The 25,948-nt window shown below is 39.8% G+C and overlaps 1 protein-coding gene across 1 annotated transcript in view; it reads right to left on the bottom strand.

The window, feature by feature from the left end:
• Positions 1–5,217: 5,217 nt before the first annotated feature.
• LOC146606906 (uncharacterized) overlaps positions 5,218–25,948 on the bottom strand; it is a 34,772-nt gene continuing 14,041 nt past the window's right edge. Inside the window, exons 4-7 of the mRNA XM_085349305.1 lie at positions 6,212–6,253; positions 5,844–6,131; positions 5,526–5,762; positions 5,218–5,426 (exon numbers count right to left, since the gene is read on the bottom strand). Coding sequence (XP_085205431.1) covers positions 5,218–5,426; positions 5,526–5,762; positions 5,844–6,131; positions 6,212–6,253 — 776 coding nt within the window. The remainder of the gene's footprint in view (positions 5,427–5,525; positions 5,763–5,843; positions 6,132–6,211; positions 6,254–25,948) is intronic.

The following is a 25,948-nucleotide window of genomic DNA, read 5'->3' as shown; positions in this document are numbered from 1 at the left end:
AACCCTTTGTTGTATGACTCGCTCAGAATCTGGGTGCAATGTAGGAAAAGGTTGGGGTTACACTTAATGTCAATTAAAGCACCTATCTGCTCAAATCATATGTTCCCACCCTCCATGATGGATTCTGCCTTTAAAATATGGGAAAGTAATGGCCTTAGAAATATCAAAGCCCTTTTTGTAGATGGGATTTTTGCCTCATTCACGCAGCTCCTGAAGCAGTTCAATGTTCGTCTGCAACATTTTTTCCGCTATCTACAAATTCGTCACTTTGTAAAGAGTCGATTTCCTTCATTTCCGGAACTACCTGAGGAAACTTCTTTGGATAAAATTGTTAATATAAACGTTCATAAGAGAGGGGCGATTAAAGAAATCTATGCTATATTATTAGATCTTCAATCTCATTCTCTCTTCATCCTTAAAGCACAGTGGGAGAAAGACCTTGGGATGACTATAACAGATGAACTCTGGCAATCTTTTCTCCGGAGGGTACACTCTTCTTCGATATGTGCCAGGCATGGGCTCCTTCGATTCAAGGTCCTACACCGATTACATATCTCCAAGGAAAAGTTAGCCAAGTTCTATCCAGGAGCTGACCCTCTGTGTAACAGATGTAAAGCAGAAACAGGTTCGCTCCTTCATACCTTTTGGACATGCCCCAATCTTCATAACTATTGGGTGTCTATATTTAACACTCTGTCAGAGATGTATAACGTTAAATATGATCCTTCTGCTCTAATGGCTATCTTTGGGGTGATACCTCAAGACATCACTTTGCCAAAATACTATTCGAATTCTATTGCCTTTGCTTCACTTATCGCAAGGCGCCTTATACTTTTAAGATGGAAGCAGGAAGCTCCTCCCACACATGAACAGTGGCTTGTAGAGCTCATGAGGTTTTTACATTTAGAAAAGATGAGATATACACTGGCAGGTTCAACCACCAAATTTCTTAGGGCATGGCAGCCATTTCTGATGTACATGGAAACATTTAAAATGACCACCTTATCATGACCGGATGCCATATCTCTATATCACTATCATAGTTAACTGTACACTGAATGTCCTTTATACATTTTATTTTTATAAATTTTTTGTTGTTGTTTGTTTGTTTTTTGTTGTTTTGTAGGGGTTTCTTTGGTTTGTTTGTTTGTTTTCCTTCTCTATTTCTGTTATCTTTTGGGGTATTGTAAATACTGAACAGCAAACTACTGTATGTTCAATGTTTTGTTGTTAACATGCTGCTGTGACTGAAAATAAAATTTATAAAAAAAAAGAAACTGCATTTTATCCTTTAAAAATTCAGCTTTCGAATAATTTCAGATTCACTTCTCACCATTCAGTTTCAGTTCTACAATTCAATTTCAGTGTTACTGAAGGGAATCTAGAGCATCTTGAGCTGAATTAAGGCTTCAGAAGTCATTCGTGTCATGGTCCGCGGCCCGGTGTCCAAGGAGCTGATGGGTTGCCCACGCCCACGGGTGTGGCTGTCGACTCCACACCTGCATCCCATCTCAGGCGATCAGGTGGACCATTTAACGGTAACACCACCTGGGTCTGGGTGCAGTTCCCCCCTCCAGGGGCAAGGGTACCTAGACCCGGTTCGTAGAGTACGCTTGGGGAGTGTGATCGTGTATACAGCGTCTCTTTATGTCTGTCTCCACGTTGGATGAGTGTGGAGTAAGTGCATATGAGAGCATGAGGGTGGGAATGAATGTTTGTGTCTGTGTGTGCCTGTATGTCTGTGTCTATATGTCAGGTTGGGTATCAGGGTACCTCTCTGGGGACATCTCAGGCCCTCCAAGGTTTGGAGGCCTATCTCCCCCCACCACCACTTCCCCTGCCAGTGGCGGACTCCCTCAGGTGTCGGTGCGTTGGTGGTTCTTTGTATCTGGGGGTGGGCGTCCGGGTACACACCGGCTCACTCCTTGGCGGCCGCTTATTGGGGCTCGCTCGGGCCACTTCGGAGGTGGGGTGCCCCCGGCCTCTCGGCCTGGGGCTCAGTCACTCAGGCACAGCTGGCTGCCGGCGGAGCTCACGGGCGCGTCACTGCAACTCTCCCTGGCTTCTGCTCCGCGGCTGCTGAATGAGCCCTCATCTGGGACTCTCCTCAGCTCTTACTAGAACAGTGGCGCGGCTGCCCCTCTGTGGGTCTTCCTTGGTCTCTTGTGCTCTGGGGGCCTCTGGATGTCTGGAGTTTTGATCTCCTCCATACCTGCTTGATACCATAGAGGACAGGGCTGTGGCTCCCCACACTCCCTAGCAGATCATTACATGGAGAAACCTTTGGAATGCAAGCATGCTGATCCACACAGGTATGCACACAGGTGTACACATGGGTATTCCTCTATTCACCTGGAGCTTCCCCGCGGACCCTCACCCCTCCCTCCGGTTCCCACGGCCCCATCTGGACCGTAAGATTAGTTCTTTACCCACGAATGCTGTTATTTCTCCGTTCCCCAGTAACCCTCTTCCTCTTTCTGTTGCAGCCTCCCACAGTCCTGATTACGGCGTTCCTGAGTTATTTCCCTTGGTCCCTTGGTTTTCTAGTTACCTGGCGTGTTTTCCTTTGACCCTTCCGGGACACCCTTAGTTAAAATAAAGTTTATTTTGCGTGCACCTTGGCGTGTTCTCTCTGCTTCTGGGTCCAGCTTGTGTGCTGAACTACAGTTCATAACAATTCGTCATGTCGAATGACCAGCAGATAAACTCTCATGTTGGAAATAAATGTATTACATGTATAAGAATGTTAACAAATGATAGCCGTACAGTAACTTTTGTGCTTATTGTAGCTGTTAGCTTAAAACGCTAATTTAGCATAGTTCTCTCAGAGCCCTGTATCCTTGCAGAGACCCCTACAGTAGGGAAACATGTAAAACGGTGTCCAAACCTTTGTATTTTAGCTTTATTTATGTCTTACACAGCATCCCAACTCTTTAGCTAACTTAATAACTTTAGCTAAAGTGAATAGTTAGTCTAATTCATTAGTGGATCACCTCTGTTTGAAATGATATAATGTGATATACAACTATCACTGAAACAGCAAACTTTGTAAATACAGGGAGTGCAGAATTATTAGGCAAGTTGTATTTTTGAGGAATAATTTTATTATTGAACAACAACCATGTTCTCAATGAACCCAAAAAACTCATTAATATCAAAGCTGAATGTTTTTGGAAGTAGTTTTTAGTTTGTTTTTAGTTTTAGCTATTTTAGGGGGATATCTGTGTGTGCAGGTGACTATTGCTGTGCATAATTATTAGGTAACTTAACAAAAAACAAATATATACCCATTTCAATTATTTATTTTCACCAGTGAAACCAATATAACATCTCCACATTCATAAATATACATTTCTGACATTCAAAAACAAAACAAAAACAAATCAGCGACCAATATAGCCACCTTTCTTTGCAAGGACACTCAAAAGCCTGCCATCCATGGATTCTGTCAGTGTTTTGATCTGTTCACCATCAACATTGCGTGCAGCAGCAACCACAGCCTCCCAGACACTGTTCAGAGAGGTGTACTGTTTTCCCTCCTTGTAAATCTCACATTTGATGATGGACCACAGGTTCTCAATGGGGTTCAGATCAGGTGAACAAGGAGGCCATGTCATTAGTTTTTCTTCTTTTATACCCTTTCTTGCCAGCCACGCTGTGGAGTACTTGGACGCGTGTGATGGAGCATTGTCCTGCATGAAAATCATGTTTTTCTTGAAGGATGCAGACTTCTTCCTGTACCACTGCTTGAAGAAGGTGTCTTCCAGAAACTGGCAGTAGGACTGGGAGTTGAGCTTGACTCCATCCTCAACCCGAAAAGGCCCCACAAGCTCATCTTTGATGATACCAGCCCAAACCAGTACTCCACCTCCACCTTGCTGGCGTCTGAGTCGGACTGGAGCTCTCTGCCCTTTACCAATCCAGCCACGGGCCCATCCATCTGGCCCATCAAGACTCACTCTCATGTCATCAGTCCATAAAACCTTAGAAAAACCAGTCTTGAGATATTTCTTGGCCCAGTCTTGACGTTTCAGCTTGTGTGTCTTGTTCAGTGGTGGTCATCTTTCAGCCTTTCTTACCTTGGCCATGTCTCTGAGTATTGCACACCTTGTGCTCTTGGGCACTCCAGTGATGTTGCAGCTCTGAAATATGGCCAAACTGGTGGCAAGTGGCATCTTGGCAGCTGCACGCTTGACTTTTCTCAGTTCATGGGCAGTTATTTTGCGCCTTGGTTTTTCCACACGCTTCTTGCGACCCTGTTGACTATTTTGAATGAAACGCTTGATTGTTTGATGATCACGCTTCAGAAGCTTTGCAATTTTGAGACTGCTGCATCCCTCTGCAAGATATCTCACTATTTTTGACTTTTCTGAGCCTGTCAAGTCCTTCTTTTGACCCATTTTGCCAAAGGAAAGGACGTTGCCTAATAATTATGCACACCTGATATAGGGTGTTGATGTCATTAGACCACACCCCTTCTCATTACAGAGATGCACATCACCTAATATGCTTAATTGGTAGTAGGCTTTCGAGCCTATACAGCTTGGAGTAAGACAACATGCATGAAGAGGATGATGTGGACAAAATACTCATTTGCCTAATAATTCTGCACTCCCTGTAAACAAACAACACTTCTCATTCTCTAAACGTTTGGCCACAGCTGTAGATTACACTATCAGTGCTTGTTCACTCTTGACAATAATTACATTTCTAAATTCTCTTTGTGCATTTACAGGTAAACAATATCTAATATTTTATCTAAATGACTGCTTTCCCTTTGCCGTGGAAAAAGTGGATGAAAGGGGACCATCTCTAGTGGAAAGTTACTGAGACACTGTTGTTTAGACTAGAATGAGAGAGCTTCTGTAATAAAACTGTTAGGGGCACACCACCATTTTGAGATCCGCGGCAACGTGTCATGCAGGACGCATCTCCCTTCTAGAAGTAATGTGAAAGAGAAATAAAGTGTTAAATGATCTACTGAGCCGTGTTTTGTCTTCCATCGGATGCCTCTGAGGAATCAAAAGAACTCGGGGAAGTGTTGATATTTACACAGGTTATACCACCGTTTCATACCCGGGTTTCCAGAGCTGACCAGAAAAAACTGAGACCAGCGCTGACCAGACTGTGGCAGTTGCACAAAAATAATAAAAGAAATTAAAGTGACATGTGTAAAAATACATCGGTGTGTGCGTGGAGTGCATTCTACAAGTACTTTTACATCTGTGCAGGTTTCTCACCTTTTAGTTTCCTGCAGAAGAACAGAACTCCACCCACAACCAGAAAGAGGAGAACCACAGAGACCAGACTTGCCACAACTGGGACCAGGAGGGAGGGAGGATGAGGAGAAGGGGAGGAGGCTGGGGGGTGAATGGACAGAGTAGAAGTAAGAGGAGAGGAGGGATAGGGTATTTGAGGAGGAGGATCTGCAGGAGAGATGGTGAAGATGATTCAGTCACTTTATTATCGGATCTGGAGCGGGTTAATTCATGTCTTTATACGGGAAGTGATGTCAGTGTTCTGACCTCTGACCCTCAGAAAGCTCGGAGGAGACTTTCCACCTTCATCAGTAGAACACCAGTAGAGACCTTCATCAGACTGCTGGATGTTAGTGATACTGTGCTCTCGTTTAGGACCAACAAAACTTCCTTTAATGGAGAAATATCCCAGAACTGTGTCACCATTCCTCTGTCTGCAGCGCAGTGTGACATCACTTCCTGCCCTCACAGGAAGTGCAGGAACCGCAAGGATAAGATATTTTTCTGATGGAGACAAACAGAGTTAATGACAGAGTCATATCCAGATGTTGTAGCAGCAGCAGATGGAGTAGTCAACTTGTCTACCAGTTACAGTGATGTTGATCTGATCACTCCTCTGTCCAGAACTGGTTTCACACCAGTAAGCTGAAGAGTCTGACTGGGAGATGTCTGAGAGGATGCAGGAGGAACCATGAACCTTTTCATAGTCCAAAGCAGCGGCTTCACAGTCCTCGGTGAGTCCTCCTCTGGTTCTCTTCACTGTCCATCCATCAACTGTCTGTCCATCCTCAACACAACTCAGAGACAGTGAAGACTTATCTTTAGATATTCCTTTGAAGAACTGCTGAAGGTTTGGTCTGACAGACAGAGACACTGGAGGACACACAGACAGAGTAAATGTATTTGTGTTCTTGTTGGAGTCTCACTGATTGTTTTCACTTCCATCAACTCACCTGCAGAAACAATCACTGCAGACAGCAGCAGCACACACATGCCTGCAAGAGGAGGACAGAGGTCAGTGAGGGTCCAAGGTCACTAAAGGACTCTATACAAATGTATTCAGCTACAGAGCATTTTATTTTTTAGTTAGAAATAATCATGTTGTGCTATTAAATTAACACTGTAATTTATCTTTATAGATGTGCATTATATGTATGTATTAGTATGTAACACTTTTTAAAACGGTGCATGTTTGTACAACTCTTGAGATTGAGAAAGAGTTTGGTGCAGTGAGATGAGAACCTGCCTTGAGTACCAGAAGGGCCAGGTTCGAATCCTGCTCAGGGCAACATTTTTTCGTTTTGGGGTAGGGATAGCTCAGTAGGTAAAGCGGTTGCCCCATGATCGGAAGGTCAGGGGTTCGAATCCCCTGAACGGCTACCCTGAGGTACCCTTGAGCAAGGTACCATCCCCACACGCTGCTCCCCGGGCGCTGCACTGGTGGCTGCCCACTGCTTCACTGAGTGAATGGGTTAAATGCAGAGAAGAATTTCCCCACGGGGATAAATAAAAGTGTACATTATTATTATATTAGATTATCTTGAAGAGAATTCCATATTCTTATACCTTTAACTGTCGGACACATTAGCCTTTGTGTGGTCCTAGCAAACTGGTGCTTAAAGTCAAACTTCCTTCTACTGTCCCCACTTCCTGAACACAATACAAACAAACTTTGTAACTTAAGAGGTAATGTATTATTTCTTGCCTTGCACATGAATAATAATGTCTGTAATTTCAGTAAGTCTTCAAATTTCAACAATTTTGATTTTATAAACAAATTATTTGTATGTTCTCTATATTTAACATTACGAACCATTCGTACCACTTTCTTCTGTAACAAGTATAGAGGATTTATATAAGTCGCATATGTATTCCCCCACACCTCAGCACAATAACTGAGATAGGGGAAAATTAGTGAGAAATATAAAATACGCATTGCCTTATAATCTCTAATATACGGAAGAGGATTAGGGCCACTGGGGGGAAAAAAAAAGAATTCTGACTTTAATCTCAGAATTCTGACTTTTTTCTCAGAATTCTGACTTTTTTCTCAGAATTCTGAACTAGAACTCCCAGAGAGCAGCCATTTGGCTTTTCTACCTATAAAACCCAGAGAGCAGCCAAATGGCTTTTAGCTAGGCTTTAGCTTCAGCCAAGTGGAAGCTAAATTGGCTAGTCATTCATATGTATATTAGGTTGTTAAAAAGGTATTCATGAGGGAGGGGAGTGGGGGTGTGTGGATGAGGGGGTGCTGGAGCTGCTAAAAGCTGTGAACTTCCTTTTGTGTTTCATCTTGATGCATTCTCAATCATCCAGGGAAATAAATCTCCAAAAGTCACCAACTTGGAGTGTTTCAGTTTGCCGTCTTAGGGAGAAATCAACACACATGGGTGTTTGTCCTTTGTTGCTGAGATTTATTGATAAAAACAGTACAAAAAACCAGAGGTGGGACCAAGTCATTGTTTTGCAAGTCTCAAGTAAGTCTCAAGTCTTTATCCTCAAGTCTCAAGTCAAGTCTCAAGTAATGTCAGGCAAGTCAGAGTCGAGTCTCAAGTCACTGGTGTAAAAGTCCGAGTCAAGTCACAAGTCTGAAACTTTGAATTTCAAGTCCTTTTGAGTCTTTAAAAAAAAACAACGAAAAAATAATGTTGCAGTTATATGCTAAATGTAAATATTAGACCATGTAATTTTAAAATCTGTGTTTTTCTCAACACATGACAAAATAGTGAACTTGGAAAATATACACAAATTGTGAAATTGCACCTCTTTAAAATGCAGCTCAATTAAACCTAGCTCCAAGAATAATTTTCACCAACGGTTCTGAGATAAGCTGCATGTTATTCTTGGATGCGGTTGTAGGACCAGCTTTAAAAGAAGAGCAGAAGGTGAGTAACAAAAAGAGAAATAGTTTGGTGTCTCCTATTTTTACAGAAAAATAGTTATGGTACAGTTACGGTTTAGCGGTTAGCATGCTTGTTAGCTTATAATGTTATATAGGAATGAACGTGTTTCACGATGTTACAGTATACTAGGTGAATTGACGTTTTAACTGTTGTTGATCGCAGGATCATCCCAGATGGGTTCGTTGCATTTTATTTTATTGTTCTACTATTTCAGAGTTTTTCAAGGCAGTTAAGCGGAGCTGTGTTACAGATGCTAGCCGCCTGCCAATATCACTGATATATTTGATGTGTACAAGTAAGTTACACTTAGTACAGCGGAGGGGAGAAACTGTAATGAATGTTTATGCGGATATTTCACTCAGAAAAATGGGTGGCGTTCATACACAGCCACCAACTGTCAGGGCTCTGTGTGCAGGCAGGTAGAAATGTGGATCCAAATGCAGGACTCCGAGACAAAATGTCACTAAAACCACAGCTTTTCTTGCTGGCATGAAACAAAAACCCAAACCAAACCATGAAACCAAGCAGGAACACACAGGCAGGGTCTGAGGGTACGACGCGACACTGAGCACAGGAAAACACAGGGCTAATATACACAGGGTGGTAATCAGCGAATGGGCAACAGGAGGGAGACACAGCTGGGAGAGATCAGGGTTAACGAGACGGGGGGAACCAAGCTGCACACACTAACATAAGACAAAGACTTTCACAATAAAACAGGAAACATGAATTACTAAACAAGCATGCAGACTTTACACTGAGCGACAGACAGAGACTGACACATGGAACCTGAACTAAACGTGAGATATAACTGAGAACAAATCCTTAAGCACAGATAAACAGAAACAAGAAATAATCATCATCACTACGAGAATAAGAAAACAATCCATGAAGCAGAATTAAACTGAAATATAATAAACTCAAAATACTGGGTCCAACGGACCCAGAACCGTGACACCGACACAGCCCCGGTTGTTGTTCTGACGGTGGCCGACTGACGATCCCCTCACAACATGTTAGCTAACACAAACTAATGTAGTGCATGTAACTGTGTGTATACGTTAGTGGTACAGTGTCGGAAGAAATGAGCAAACTGTTAACTGTTTATAATGTCAGAATGACATCATCGTTCTCCTGCACTGTGTAATGTATGTCAGCTCAAGAAGGAAATCATATCTTATACTCTGAGCTGCCCAGTGCACTTAACGCCTACATGTGGAAATGGTAGGCTACACTACAGTTCACTACCGGTAAAAAAATAAACTTAATACAGTATTTGATTTTTTTTTTTTATAGAACAATAAAATAAAAAGTGCTGGCTGAGGAGCGCTGCCGCGTTGAACTTTGACCTCGGGGTGACGTGACGTTTGTTCGCACAACCAATAGAAGTGCAGAAAGTCGCAAATCAGGCATATTGTTCGCATAAACACAAAAATAAATAAATAAATAACGAAATAATCCCGATATTGTGCCAAAGAGTGATTTACAATGTTACTTTGTGTTCTATGTGTAATACCTTTGCTTAAATGACTAAATGGACTGTGTATTTATGACTCTGCGTTATAGTCTTACATGCACAAGTAACATTCATATGTACAGATAAAAATGTACAGAGATATGTACACAAGCGTGTACACAAAAGTCTACTGCTGATCGAGCTGCTCAGTGGTCGTACATTCTCATGCAGAGAGCGTGGAGGTGTTGTCCGTTGCCATTCCACCACTCCAGCAGACCACAACATAAAAGACAGCAGACGCCACCACAGTGTCGTAGAACATCCTTAGAAGACGTACTACCTACAACATAACCAATCAAGTCCTGCTTCTTTTTAAATACAGAAGAGGATTTACTATTTATTGAAAGGCTATGCCTTAGTTTGCTTCTTTCATTATTGTGTTTCGCCCTGCATAAAATAAATAGCTTTTCTGATAACTACAGTCAGTACTCTCCTACTGGCATTAGCGGTGACCTAAGAGCCTTAACCGTAGGGCTGCTCAATTAATCGAATTTTAATCACGATTACGATCTGGGCTTTCAATGATCATTAAAAATGACTGAGCCGATTATTAGCCCCTCCCTCATGCTTTACTCTCGTGCTGCTCCGTGTAGCAAATTGAGCGCACCTCTCTCCATTTCGAACATGCGTCACAACAATTAAGAGGACCCGAGGGAAGCTCGGAAAGCTAAGCAGAAGTTATTTGGAGAGGAGAGTGACTGCCGTTGGTTGAAAAGAGAGGTAAAAAAAAACTTCAGTGGTGTGGAAACATTATGGGTTGGCGGAGTTAGACGTGGATCAAGTAGACAGTGTGTAAACTTTGCTACGATGTAGTAGCTGCACCACAGAGCAACACTGCAAAGTTCACTAAACATAGATGTTTACATTTTTCATTTATTTCTTATATTGCAAACATTTGCACTGTTATCAGTATTTGCACACTATTTTATATTATTTTTTAAAGTCATTATTCAATACATTGTTATTGTTAACCCTTTAAAGCCGGTCAGAGCAGCACACTCCGTTTTGTGTAACTATTTTTAAATCCCTGTAGAACCTGAACCGTGTAAGCTAGCGCAATAATTTGTTTTGCATATTAAACCGGAGGAGTTGTACTTACATCTGATGCCATCAGCTTGTCCTCGGTCACGGTTTCCTTCCACATAAAGCTTTGCAAAAATTGCATAAAAAGCACTTGCAGGAACCAAAACATAATATTCCAGAAACAGGCTTTGCCGATCCATCAGCTGTTCTTAACACTTCCCACTTTGAAAAAGACGTCAACGCGAACAATCGCATTTCCTGCCCGAAACCGGAAGTGACGTCATTTTCGCGGAAATGTAGTTTTTTACTTGTAGGTCTTAAGAGCCTATACTGGTGTTTTTATAAGTCATGTTTGACTTTTCTGAATAGTTTCTGGGATGCTTAGAACTCGAATTGCACTGCTGGAAATAGTTTATTTTGATGAACATGCTGTTTTCTTTGCAAATTTGCATCATAGGATTGTTTTTTGTTTTTCCTGCAGTATATAAAAATTGCTGTATCTCCAAAATAAAACTATGAAGACACTCAAAATAAATTTCCTGTTGTTGTAAACTATTTTTTGGAACTTTTTTGTATTTAAAGTTTTGAGGGATAAACCTCTTAAATTTCTCCAAGTAGAAATATATGTAAAAAAAAACAAAAAAAAAAACGATTTTCAATTTTTTTGTAGTTTATTGCACTTGTTTGCAATTAATGTAGTTACTATGGACTTAATGCATACATATTATTAAAATATGGGCTATAACAGTTGTATTGATGTATAGCAACTTGAAATGCTCCCACAAATGGCACTACAGCATGTAAAAAAATAATATAAGCTCTGGCGGACTTGGTTCTATGGTAGGTCTTAAAGGGTTAAATAAATATCGTCAAATAATCGTGATCTCAATTTCAGTGAAAATAATCGTGATTATCATTTTTGCCATAATCGAGCAGCCCTACTTAACCGTAATATTGCTTTGCAGTGTAAATGTTGCAGAAAATGACTGTCTTTTCTTTCTTCCTGTGTGCAGATTGACTGTGACGTCATAGCACTGATGGATGACACAACTTTGGCAAACTACATTCCCTCGTACGGAGACCGAATTGCCCTCTTCAATTTCTGCAAAAGCAAGCAACCACTGTCAAAAAGAAAACTAAGACTTCTGCAAAAAGTTCACCTCTCAAAGTGAGAGAAACAGTGGCTGACATGTCAGATTTGGATGACTTAATAAGACTGTATTTCAGACTTTCTTTCAGTAACAAAGAAATACTTTCAATTTTAGCACATAGTCATCAGACAATTGTAAGTATTCGAACTCTAAAGAGAATTTGTAAAAGACTTGGGCTTTTTAGAAGGAAGAATCAATCAAACTTGGAGGAAGTGCTAGCCTTTGTCTACTGTAAAATACTGTAACATCGTGAAACACGTTCATTCCTATATAACATAAGCTAACAAGCATGCTAACCGCTAAACCGTAACTGTACCATAACTGTTTTCCTGTAAAAATAGGAGACACCAAACTATTTCTCTTTTTGTTACTCACCTTCTGCTCTTCCATTAATAAAATAGCATCTTCGGGGACCCCTCGGCCACGCAAAAAATCACTTATATCCACCATATTTAGTGAATTAGTTCTCCACCTGCCAAAGTGGACACATCGCTGGAGTTTTTTTTTCCAGTGACCCTAATCGTCTTCCGTACTAATATCTCTAACATTACATTTTCCATTTCAGAAACCATTAATTCAGCCAATTCTTTCAATTTATCCCCAGCACAATAAAAATTTGTATCATCTGCAAACAAAACGGAATTTAACATTTTGGACACATCGCAAATATCATTTATATATTTATATATAGGTTAGTCCCAAAACAGACCCTTGAGGAACCCCACATTCAATTTTCAGTCTTTCAGAGGAAATGCCCAAATAATACACATGCTGAGTGCTATTTTCTAGATAACTACTAACCAGTTTAATGCAATTCCTCTCACCCCATAAGTATTAAGCTTAGAAATCAAAATAGAATGTTTCAGCGTATCAAAAGCTTTTTTTAAGTCACTAAATACTCCTATTGTATATTTATTATTATCTGTTGCACATGAAATATCGTCAATAGTAGTCATCAGTGCTAATGCCGTTGATCTATTTTTCCGAAAACCATATTGATTTTCACTTAATAATTGATGTTTTTCAATAAAGCTATCAAGTCTTTCAACAAAAAGTTTCTCAAGTACTTTAGAAAACTGTGACAGAAGTGACACTGGCCTATAATTATTAAAACTATGTTTATCTCCCTCTTTATACAGAGGTATCACTTTTGCCACTTTCATTCTGTCAGGAAATACGCCGGTATGGAATGAAAGATTGAAAATATAACAACGAGGAGTAATTATACAGTCCAATGTCTTTTTAACTATAACCATATCTAAACCATCGCAATCAGTAGATGTCTTATTTTTAGTCTTATTTAAAATTGCTGCAAATTCTTTTTCAGTGATATCAGCTAAAAATATAGACTTAACTACTCTGCTTTCACCTTTCCAATCATCCTTTTGTCCTAACTTATCATGTTTTCCAATTAGATTCGCCAAATTACGGCCAATATTTACAAAAAAGGAATTGAATTCATTTACCACTTCATTCATGTCATTTATAATCTCATTTTCCTTATAAAAATACTTAGGCAAATCTAAGGCAACATTCATATTGCCTAATATCTCTGAAAATATTCCAAATACCCTTTATATTATTTTTCTTTTCTTGAAATAGTTTGTTATAGTATTCTTTCTTGGCCTTCCTCATTATTAATACTAGCCTATTTTTATAGACTTTATATTTCATTTCAGCGGTCTTTGTTCTGAGTTTCATATAATCGCTGTATAGTTTGCTCTCCTTTTTGCACGCGTTTACTAGCCCCTTAGTTATCCTTGGTTTAAAATTAGTTTTCTTCTTCTTAAACTTAAGCGGTACCAGTGGACAATGTTTTCCATACAAGGCCAAATAAGTATTTAAAAACGCATCATATGCGACATTAACATCATTTACATAAACGTCCTTCCAATCCTCTTCTATGAGATCATGTCTAAATTTATTTATTGCATCCTCATTTCTTATCCTTATACATCTGTCCAATTGCTCTTCCTCCTCCTCCTTACGAGTTCTCATATTGTAATCTAAAGTAAAAAAAAAAACAGGTAAATGATCACTTATATCATTTATGATGAGGCCACTTTTAATATTATTCCCTAAACTATTAGTAAAAATATGATCAATTAATGTTGCTGATGTATCCGTTATCCTACTCGGCTTTGAAATCAGAGGGTATAATCCATTTCCAAGTAGTAATTCTGAAAAGTCTGATGCCATGTGATTAGTCTCTTTTAGACAGCCTAACTTTCCGGTCATCACACTTACTTCCTTGTGTCAAACTCTAAAACATCCATATAGCAACACAACCTATTGTGGAACATAACTAAGCCTGTAAACAATAATTCAAATTGTAACACCCCTTCTCTTTTTGAAAAATAGTCTTTTTTTTGCTGCACCGGTCCGTCGTGGTGAAGAGGGAGCTGAGTGTAAAAGCGAAGCTCTCAATTTACCGGTCGATCTACGTCCCTACCCTCACCTATGGCCACGAGCTGTGGGTAATGACCGAAAGAACGAGATCGCGGATACAAGCGGCAGAAATGAGCTTCCTCCGAAGGGTGGCTGGCCTCTCCCTTAGAGATAGGGTGAGAAGTTCAGTCATCCGGGAGGGGCTCAGAGTAGAGCCGCTGCTCTAGTTGGCTGGGGAGAGGGAGGTCTGGGCTTCTCTGCTTAGGCTGCTGCCCCCGCGACCCGGCCTCGGATAAAGCGGATGAAGATGGATGGATGGATGGACCTACCATAGAACCAAGTTCGCCAGAGCTTATATTATATTTTTACCTGTTGTAGAGCCATTTTTGGGAGCATTTCAAGTTGATATACATCAATACAACCATTATAGCCGAAATTTTAATAATATGTATGCATTAAGTGCATAGTAATTACATAAATTGCAAAAAAGTGCAATAAACTACAAAAACATTGAAAATCATTTTAGTTTTTTAAAGCATATTTTGTAGTTAGAGAAATTTAAGAGGATTATCCCTCAAAGCTGTAAATACAAAATAGTTGCACAAAATAGTTTCCCACCACATGAAATTTATTTTAAGTGTCTTCAAAGTTTTATTTTTGAAATACACCAATTTTTATACACTCCAGGAAAAATAAATATTATAATGTAAATTTGCAAAAAAACAGCATATGCATCAAAATAATAATAATAATATAATAATAATAATAAACTTTATTTATAAAGCACACTAAAAAACCAAGGGTAGCAGACCTAAGTGCTCTGACAGGAGTGTGTAACCTAAGAAGCTCATTGAGGTAGCTCGGCGCCAAATTATTAATAATTTTGTAAGTAAAAAGTAGTACTTTAAATTGAATACGGTATTTAACTGGAAGCCAGTGCAAGCCAGCAAGAACAGGAGTGATGGAAGAAAACTTCCTGCTACCTGTCAAAAGGCGTGCCGCCGCATTCTGGACAGTCTGCAATCTAACGAGAAGGGAGGAGGAAAGCCCAATGTAAAGAGAGTTGCAGTAGTCCAACCTGGAAGTCACGAATGCGTGAATAAGTTTTTCCAGGTCGTTGTGCGGAATATAGCGCTTATCCTTAGAAATGAGGCGCAGCTGATAAAAACTAGACCTCACAACAGCAGACACTTGCTTGTCAAATTTAAGCGAGCTATCCAGTAACCCTTTAAAGCCGGTCGGAGCGGGCACGCTCCATTTTGCGTTACCATTTTTAAATCCCCGTAGAACCGGAACCACGTAAGCTAATGCAATAATTTTTTTTGCATATGAAACCAGAGGAGTTGTACTTACATCTTATGCCATCAGCTTGTCCTAGGTCACGGTTTCCTTCCACATATAGCTTTGCAAAAATTGCATAAAAAGCGCTTGCAGAAACAAAAACATAATATTCCAGAAACAGGCTTTGCTGATCCGATCAGCTGTTCATAACACTTACTACATTGAAATAGACGTCAGCGTGAACAATCACATGTCCGCCATTACCTGCCCGAAACCGGAAGTGACGTCATTTTCGCGGAAAATGTAGTTTTTTACTTGTAGGCCTTATAAGCCTATACTGGTGTTTTTAAAAGTCATCTTTGACTTTATGCTTTTCTGAATAATTTCTGGGATGCTTAGAACTCAAATTGCACTGCTTTAAATAGTTTATTTTGATGCACCTGCTGTTTTCTTTGCAAATTTGAATTATATGATTGTTTTTTTCGTTTTTTCTGTAGTATAGAAAAATTGGTGTATCTCAAAAATAAAACTATGAAGACACTCAAAATAAATCTCCTGTTGTTGGAAACTATTTTTTGCAACTTTTTTGTATTTAAAGTTTTGAGGGATAAGCCTCTTAAATTTCTCCAAGTAGAAATATATGTAAAAAAAACGATATAAGAAAAAAAATATATCACATATGCAGGACACCTTAAACTAGTTTTTTTAATTAAGCAGCAAGGCAGAACAAAATCAGGGCTGTATCAAGACACAGGGACTAAAACCCAATTCAACCAGACCCAGATGTGACCCGGAATCAAAACAGGACTACAACAGTTAAAAATCAGGTCTACTTTAAGACTTAACCAAGACAGAACCAGAATCAAAACTAGACGATGGTAGCACTGAAAGTCCTCATAGACCTGCACTACACTGACAACACCTCTTTATTGTGCTAACATGAGACTGTATCTTCGAGGTTTGAGTTTTGCCAAACTATCAATATTATTGATAATTGTCAATATTATTCAAGTATTCCTTTTCAATAGATAATTTGTACCTATTTCGTAATTGCAAATGGCACCCAAATTGTATTCAAAATTGAGCCACACTTATGGAGGTCCACAATTCTTTTTCTGTTGTCTTGGTTGATATCTTTTGATATTCCCATGTCAAAGAAAGAGGCTCTGTGTTTTGGGGGTGACTTATATCCATCCACAGGTGTGCCACCAATTTACTCAAATTGACTCTACTAACCTATCAGAAGCTTTTTAACCTCAGAATGGAATCATCTGGAGTTTTATTATTAATTAAAGAAACAATAAACTTAGTGTATATATACTCAAATCTGATGAAAGTGATAAAAAATAGACAGCTCTCTCTCTTTATTCTGACATTTAACTAATTCAAAAGATATTTCAATATTTATTTATCTAAAACAAAAATTTTTACTCTAAATTGATGTTCAACAGTAAAAAAAATGTTTTTATGTTTTTTCCCTAAAATGTATGTAAATATCTGGTATCTGTGAGTATATTGCTGTGTATTCAAATTCCTCTTGTTTTGCATAGAAATATATTGAACAACATACAACGCATAATATATAAAATAACATTTAGCTGAGGTTTTTCTTTGAAAGGAGCTCCTTATGTCCATTGTTACGTTTATCAGTACATAACTAAAAAAAAACGATTTAGAGTGCTTTATTTAGCCGTGGAGGGGTAACAACTGAAAATATGAAATAAACACAGATGTAAGCTAAGACTCTCTAAAAAAAACCGATGTTCGGATTTCATTTCACTAATTGTTGATTTACTTGAAGAGCAAGTAATGTAATACGGGTCAAGTGATCAGTTTGATATCAATCTTTTGTGATACACCGTCATAGTTACATTATTTGTACAGTACGAATTATTTGCTTTGGTACCCGGTCAAACTTAAGCTCTTCTCTGTCTGCCTGTCTGCACTTCTCCTACTGCAAATTCGCAGGCAGCAGCTTCTCCCCCCTTGCTCACATGCGTAAGTGCTGTGCTCAGTCGGCTAGTTTCCAAGCTCAGATCATACCAAAATTAGGGGGAATTTACGACTGTGCGCTATGTGCTTCGATATTGTGTGTAGTTTTTGTTTTATAACAGTTGTCAGTCAGGCATCGAAATATAAAACAAATTACACTCCTAAAGACTAAAGGCTTCTGAAAAAATGACCCGGGCTTAAGCCCAGTAAGCCACCCCCCGCTCCGCCGATGCTCTGGATGGCATTACCTTGGCCTCCAGTAACGCGGTGAGGAACCTTGGAGTCATTTTTGACCAGGACATGTCCTTCAATGCACATATTAAACAAATATGTAAGACTGCTTTCTTCCATTTGCGCAATTTCTCTTAAGTTAGAAATATCCTGTCTCAGAGTGACGCTGAAAAACTAGTTCATGCATTTATTACTTCCAGGCTGGACGACTGTAATTCATTATTATCAGGAAGTCCTAAAAACTCACTGAAAAGCCTTCAGCTAATCCAAAATGCTGCAGCAAGAGTCCTGACAGGGACTAGAAAGAGAGAGCAGATTTCTCCTGTTTTGGCTTCCTAAAATTTCTTCTGTTTGTCATCTATTCTTGCTGTCTAGTATTTTTTTTTCCAGAGTGACTTCAACAGTCTGAGGCTGAAGTTTTTATGAACTGCATTTTACATATCCCTGTACCTCTTTGCTGCACATCTTAAAATGGAACCCTAAAACAAATTAAATGTTACCATGTTATCTTATCTTATGTTATCTTATCTTAAAATGCAAGACAAATCTCTTGAAAATGTTTTTCAGACTTGACACATTGCAACAGCAAACATTCATTGCAATGCAAAGGCAGATCCTTTCTAATATATAAAAATCATCCATCCATCCTCTTGCCAGGGTTGCGTTGTGGTGCAGAGGTACACCCTGCTCAGGTTGCTGGTCTGTTGCAGGGCTAATACACAGAGACAGACAACCATTTAAAGTCACAATTTAGAGTTTCCAGTTAACCTAACCCCACTGACTGCATGTCTTTGGACTGTGGGAGGAAGCCAGAGCACCAGAAAGAACTGCACAAACATGGGAGAAAAAGCAAACTGGTGGTGGAACTGAACTAAAGACCTTCTTGCTGTAAGGCAACAGTGCTAATCACTGTGCCATGCTACCTTATGTAAAAATAAATGAACTTTAAAATTCAAGCATTGCAAAATCAAAGAATCTAGTTTAATCACAGTTCCGATACAATTTCATTTCAAGCTGTGAGAGTGAAAGACAGCTTCCAGCTATGTGATGGAAATGCGTATTTTCTTTGATAAGTGTTGTATCTCTGCTGAATGAAACAATGAAAGATGGTTGAGTAGAGGAGCGTCGAGTTTGACTCACCGATGAGCAGCGAGATAACCATAGTCTTCATGATGACTGGATGATGACTGAACGTCAGTTTGAGCAACAGAGAAGTGCTTTAAGCTTCGTCACTTCCCCGAACACATGCAGTGTTTCACTGCCTGAATTCCAACTCACCACACTGCTGTGATGATATGCTGCTGTGATCACTGAGGGCGGGGCATGCTTTAATGAGCTGCAGTTTATAGTTTTGTACCATTCCTGAAATAATCATGGTACTGTAACACCTGTCCGAACATGTGTTACAGGTGCTCTGGACATTTCCATATAAAGACATTTCCGGGGTGGAGTTTTAGAAATATCCTGTCTCAGAGTGACGCTGAAAAACTAGTTCATGCATTTATTACTTCCAGGCTGGACGACTGTAATTCATTATTATCAGGATGTCCAAAAAACTCCCTGAAAAGCCTTCAGCTGATCCAAAATGCTGCAGCAAGAGTCCTGACAGGGACTAGAAAGAGAGAGCAGATTTCTCCTGTTTTGGCTTCCCTTCATTGGCTTCCTGTTAAATCCAGAATTGAATTCAAAATCCTGCTCCTCATATACAAGGTCTTAAATAATCAGGCCCCATCTTATCTTAATGAGCGTACAGTACCATGCAAGTTTGATTTTAAAGACTAAATGTCCACACACGCGTTAATCTGATGATTAACGCGTGTGTGGGGGGTGGCTGCAGCTCAGGAGGTATAGCAGGTCCACTGCTTTTTGTAAAGCTCTTTGAGTGCTCCGGAAGAGTAGAAAAGCACTATATAAAAAAAAAATCAGTCCATCTGATCCCCATGTGTCATATTCAGATAAATATTTGTTGTCATGGCTAGAGCTGTGGTAGGAAGGACTCAAAAATAAAGGAAAAAACCAAGGGAGCCAGCTTTATATCAAAATATACATACATATAACTCAAAAAAGTAGAAAACTAATCCGGGAATAGAGAACTAGGAATTACCAGGAGCACGGAGGAAACACACAATATTGTGAGGTACAATGGACAGAGGAAATACAGGGCTTAAATACAGAAGGGAGTAATGAGGGAATGGGACAGAGGAGGAGAGCACAGCTAGGAATAGTAACACATAACGAGATGAGGAGGAAGCAAAACTGAATACACTGAACATAGGACAAGGAACTATCAAAATAAAACAGGAAACACACAGACCGAAACTCAGACTCAAGACACGCAAGCTTAACACAGAGACTGCGGAGACAGAGGGAACATAGACTGGACACAGGATGAACATAGAGACAAGGTTGATTAAACAAGAATCATGAAATACAGGGGAGGCATACACTGTAAAATCTAATTAGTTCACAGAACTCAAAAAACTATGCAAACTCGTTACCTCAAAAAATTGAGTAACGTTTTACTTAAGATGATTAAGCTAGGGCAACTTACTCATTTTGAGTACACTGTACAACCTTGTTAGTTGCCAGAACTCAAAACAACTATGCAAACTCGTTGCCTCAAAAAAAAATTGACTACAGTTTTCTTAAGATGACTAAGTTAAGGCAACTTATTCACTTTGAGTACAGAGTAAAAACCTATTTAGTTTCCAGAAATCAAAAAAAATATGCAAACTCATATGCAAACAGTAAAGCTTACTTAAGATGACTGTTAGGACAACTTATTCATTGCAAGTCTGCAGTATTAAGAATAACTTGATATTTCTGACATTACAATACTAATTGTTTACCTACTGACAAACATTTCAAGTTCAACTAAATCAAAAAACTATTTGTGGTAACCTGAATATGATTAAAAATAATTAACAACACTTTTTGTAATGATGTTAAAATCAGCCCAACTTTTATTTTCAAACACAACAAAGTATAACAGCCAACATACTGGACACTGTTCTGCTGAACAACAAACAGTTATATTGCCATCACTGTTATAATCTTACAATGAAACAAAGTCTCAGATGTAATTATTCTGAAAATAAATTTAGGCCTACCACAAGTTTGTTTTGTACTTACATTACTTATATAATCAAAATAAAATATATTTATGTTCTGTCACAAGTGCAGTCTTTAATTTAAACAACACATTTGTTTTCCATTCCAACACATGAGCTGAAATGTTGTAATATTTTAAGGATGGCTCGTTTCCAGTACAGGCATTACTGCCTGAACGACTATCATGGATCGAGGTGATCCAAATGTAAATGCAGAAGAAAGTCTTTATGTTCCCTTCAGTACAGTGGCAGTGGATGTGGGTTGGAGATGCAATGACCTTGAACCTGCAGGCGACCATCTTCACTGACCACACCATCTGTGACAGGGGACCCATCTCTCCTCCTCACCCAGAAAAAGTAATATTTAAAAGTTTTTTAGCCACGCTTCTCTGCCATTGCCGCGTTTACAAGTACTCACAAGTAAGCATACACAGGCTCCGACAACTGTGGCCGACAAATGCGATCCTCCTTTTCCCCAGACTACCCTTTCTGGGTCACAAAATAACCTTTTAAGATATTTTCAGGCTAGAATGTAGCTGTGTAATGCTCAAATATCTACTTAATTTATCAAAATATCACATATTTGCAAAAGTGCTTCGACGTTGTGGGAGAGCTCTGTTATCCACCAGCGCAATTGCTGACCGGGAGGTCAAGGCTCGATAGAGCCAGTGAGAACAGCTAACTCTTGGCATATCGTTTTCAACCCCCCTGTGGTCTTTTGCTACTCAGGTTAAACATGATATATATAGTTAGTTAGTTATGGCTATGGATTGAAAATACCCCACACACCCCACCCCACCCCTAACGGCTGCACCTCCCAAAGAATTTTGTCTGGGCTCTTATCTCACTCTTTTATTTCAAACAATCAACAGAAAATTTCACAGACATAGTTTTATAAGGTTTTTAAGGCTGTGGTGTTAATTTTTAAGTAACATGAGCCCAGCGGCAGCAGCAACGCTAGGCTAACACTAACTAGCTAGCAAGATTATAAACCTGGTGCTAAACTAAGAGAAGCCACAAAATCAGTTTGAATAAGAGTAAACATTTACTCACCAAGTCAGTGTATCAGGTAAAGATCCACAGCAATGACAAAAATAATATCTTGAGCTGACGCTTCTCCAGGTACGTGCGGACTGATCCGTGCTTGGGAGGAGGATGATAGTGACATGGCATTTTCAAACCTCTTTCATCCTTCCGCACTGAGAAGCAAAACTTCCAGCTTACTTAGTTTTTCTAAGTTAAGACAACTCAAATAAATAGGGTTGATCAGCGTTTTTTCATACAAAGTACTGGTAACTTACTTAAATTGAATTCTAATAACAAATTGATAAAAATTGAGTTCAGCCTACTTAATATTTTTAATTAAACACAATATTACATTTTACAGTGTAGAAACAAAACCTAAATCCTTGAAACTGCAGAAAATATCTAAGAAAAAAGAAATGCAAAGACTATGACATGAATAACATGAAATCAAAGAATCTTCAGAAACTGTAAAACACAAACTCAGTACCGTGACATTTGATTATGGGATGTATGACACGTCTCCATATGTTTCCTTATACATTAAATGCAAAAACAGAAAACAGCTGCTGAAAAGCTGTCTCACTACAAACTTGTTGCCCAATTTAGTTTTGGGTTTCAAAATGAATTATCTGAGAAGTCTAATAAGTAACCCTACTCTGTGACTGAGATAGCTATTTTACACTGTGTGAGTCTGAAAAAAATGTCAAGTGGTAGGAAGATGAAAACAGGAACAACCCCTCTGCCCCCGACTGCAAACAAACAAAGAAAAAAAACCAGAAAAGAGGAAGAACCAAAACAAAAATACCCGATTGCTGAGAAATAAAACAGCACAGAGCTGGCTGATGGTGTTAGTAGCAGTGTGATTTAAATGAAAATGTGGTGAATTTCTTTGAATAGCTCAACCACAACATTGGTGTGAAACTGTCCTGAAGAACTTTATTTCACACCTCTACATTGTCAGACTCAGCATGAGTACGTTCTACACAAAGACCACATGGACACTAACATACTAGAATTATTATAAACTGACAACATATGCAGACTTTGTAGAGGTTAGAGAGAAAAGGGCCCAAATACAGGATGTAGGGATCAGATGGCTTAACAAAGGATCGGTCTATGCAGAAACAAACATGAATTGTGTTTGTTATTGTGAGATATTGGAGCAGCTATAGTGTGATGGTTTGCTTAGGTATTCTGAGTACTTACTTCATTTACAAGGAATAAGAAAAAACCCACGGTTTTATCAATCAACAGTTTATTCCAGTTAATTTAAAGAACAAAAGCCACACACACAGTCAAAGGAGCTTGCAAAGAAAAGCGTCTGGACTTCTTTAAGTTACTTGAAGACGTCCAGACGCTTTCTTTGCAAGCTCCTTTGACTACGATGACCTGGATGACTGAGAACCTTCACACACACACACACACACACACACACACACACACACACACACACACACACACACACACACACACAACTTCTTTACAATTTTTTCACAGAGAAAAAGGGACTGAATACTCAATGAAGCACCAAACTGGACTGTTGGAGTGCTTCCCCATGATTTAGCTACATTTAAATCCCCAGCTATGGATCAGGGGACTCCTCGTCAAAACAATGTTTAGGACCCGTCTGCATTTTTCTCTTTTCACCTTGCTTGCAGAGGAGTAACATGGCTTCAGCTGTGTCACATTAACCTTAACCGAGGGCAGCAAGACCAAATATAAAATATAAATCAACTTGAGGTGACTTGTTGTGATTTGGTGGTAAATAAATAACATTTAAATGAATTTAACATTTTTCATGTTGATACTGGTGAGACCTAGCTATGACTTCTGTGTGTTCGAGGCATATCAAGGGTGTCCAGTGGAGATCATACCATCAAATTTTAAAGCTGGTTTCCTGAAATGAAAAATAATCAACCAATAAAACTGTCACGTCTGGTGTGGCAGATGTGTGGAGTTGTAGATAGGACCCCAGATGCGGCAGCTCTGGTGCAGGTGAGTTTATTTAACAGAAGAAAATACAAACAGAGATAGCGAGGGTGAGCTTAAAACTAAGAAAACCTAAACTGGAAAAAATAACAGAAACTAACCGGAAACAGATATGCAGGGAGGTACGGGGAAATACACAGAGAGACGGACGGAGAGGCGCAGACGAACGGATGATCTGATATCCTCGTGTTGGTGTTGTTCCCAGACCATCATGAAAATGTTGTTCCAGGTTCAACATTGCAAGTGACCAATCACATTGTTGTGACGTTATTCCTTTGCGCGCCAAGCCATTCATGCATTTATGAAATTCCAATGTTGCAAGGACAATATCAATTCTGCTTACTGTTTATTAAAGGGTTACGGTTAGGGTTAGGGTCAGGGTCATTGATCGGCGGACAGAGGTGGTTTCACGCAGCTTAAGTACAGTTTTTTGTTTTACGCCAGTTTTTCCCGAAGTCGCAAAAGTATGACGTCACAACATTCTGATTGGTCACTTGCAATGTTGATCCTGGAACAACATTTAGTATGATGATCTGGGAACAACACCAACACGAGGATATCAGATCAACCGCAGACGAACCAGCAACTAATAGAGGCAGACACGAGGTTTAAATACACAGAAGGATAATGAGGGAATGAGACAGAAGAGGGCACAGCTGGGAGTAATCAGACCTGACGAGACAGGGGAAAAGTAAACTGAACACACTGAGATCAGACACGGACCTTCTTTTTTTTTTTTTTTTTTTCTGCCTGTCCCATTTGGTTCTTTATCCATCAGAATTGTTGTCTGAAGACCAACAAGGATACCCAATGGATTTATTTTGCCAAATGGATCATCGTGGCATTGCCGTATTGGTCCATTTGATCGACCTTTGTTTTTATTATTTATTTTATTTTATTTTCAGTTGTTACAGACGGGACAGACATGAGTGAGGGATAGGAAAGGGAGAGAGAAAGAGGAAGGAAAAGAAAAACAGAAGGGGGGAGAAAAAAAATCTCCTGGATCACCTGTTGAGAGAAGAAAAATAGAAAACAAGCAAAAAAAACCAAAGCAACATACTAAACACAACACCATCGCATTAATCTAGCTAAGTGTAAACAGCAGTAAATACTAAATATTCAATGTTGTTGTGCAGCACGCAGGACAGACAGCGCACAATGTGCTTTGAAGTAGCAGCCAAGAAAGGTGTAATTTAAGTCTACGAGCAGTGAACACCCGTGTGCATACCTGTGTGGATCAGCGCGCTTGTATTCAAATGGTTTCCACATGTAATGGTCAGCAAGAGGATGTAGAGAGCCATAGCCCCGTCTCCCAGGGCATGAAGCAGGCATGGAGGAGATCCAGGCCCCAGACATCCAGAGGCCCCAGAGTGCGAGAGCCCAAGGAGGACCACCGGAGGGGCATCCGGGAGAAAAACAAAACAGGAGCACTAGAAAGTCCCAAAACAAAACACAAGTCCAAAAACTGGGTGTCATCAGGATGCTACAAAAGAGAGCGAACACCATCCCCACAGACACAGTGGCCAGGGAAGCAGAAAAACATCACATCAAGAACGCCCTGAGTAAATGTGGTTATCCCAGATGGACATGAGTAAAAGCTAGGAAGGAGCATAAAAAAAGTTTCAGCCAATCCAGGAGAGAAGGACAACCACTGCCTAAGTGAAAACCCTTAGTGATCCCATATGTGTCAGGAGTATCAGAACAGCGGAGACACATTTTTTCTAAACACTGCGTCTCCGTGGCTTTTAAACCCTAAAACACTGCGCCAAAACTTGGTCCTGTACACTGTTAATGCCAGGAGGAGGATTGCCATGTGTCAGGGACTAGTGATGTGTCCTGTGTGTCGAAGCTTCGAATCGCGCGTCGGGTAATCGCGGGGGCGTTTTTCTGAAGCGCGTATCGAGGCTTGCGTTGATTACGTATGCAGTGACGTTCGAGGCCTCGCAGGCAGTCCGTACCACGTGACTGATTCGGGAACTGGTTCACCGGTTCGCGCCAGATTCGAAATAAAATGGGCAGCAAAACAGCTGATTCCCCCATGAGCACTGTTATAAAGTCACAAGCACATTCACATCACAAC

Source organism: Diplotaxodon limnothrissa, unplaced genomic scaffold (assembly GCF_057381915.1).
Source record: "Diplotaxodon limnothrissa isolate DT_005_m unplaced genomic scaffold, D_limnothrissa_male_GT1.1 unmapped_scaffold_4, whole genome shotgun sequence".
Lineage (NCBI taxonomy): Eukaryota > Metazoa > Chordata > Actinopteri > Cichliformes > Cichlidae > Diplotaxodon > Diplotaxodon limnothrissa.
The sequence above is the reverse complement of the archived record's forward strand: the minus strand, read 5'-3'. Positions and strand labels throughout refer to the sequence as shown.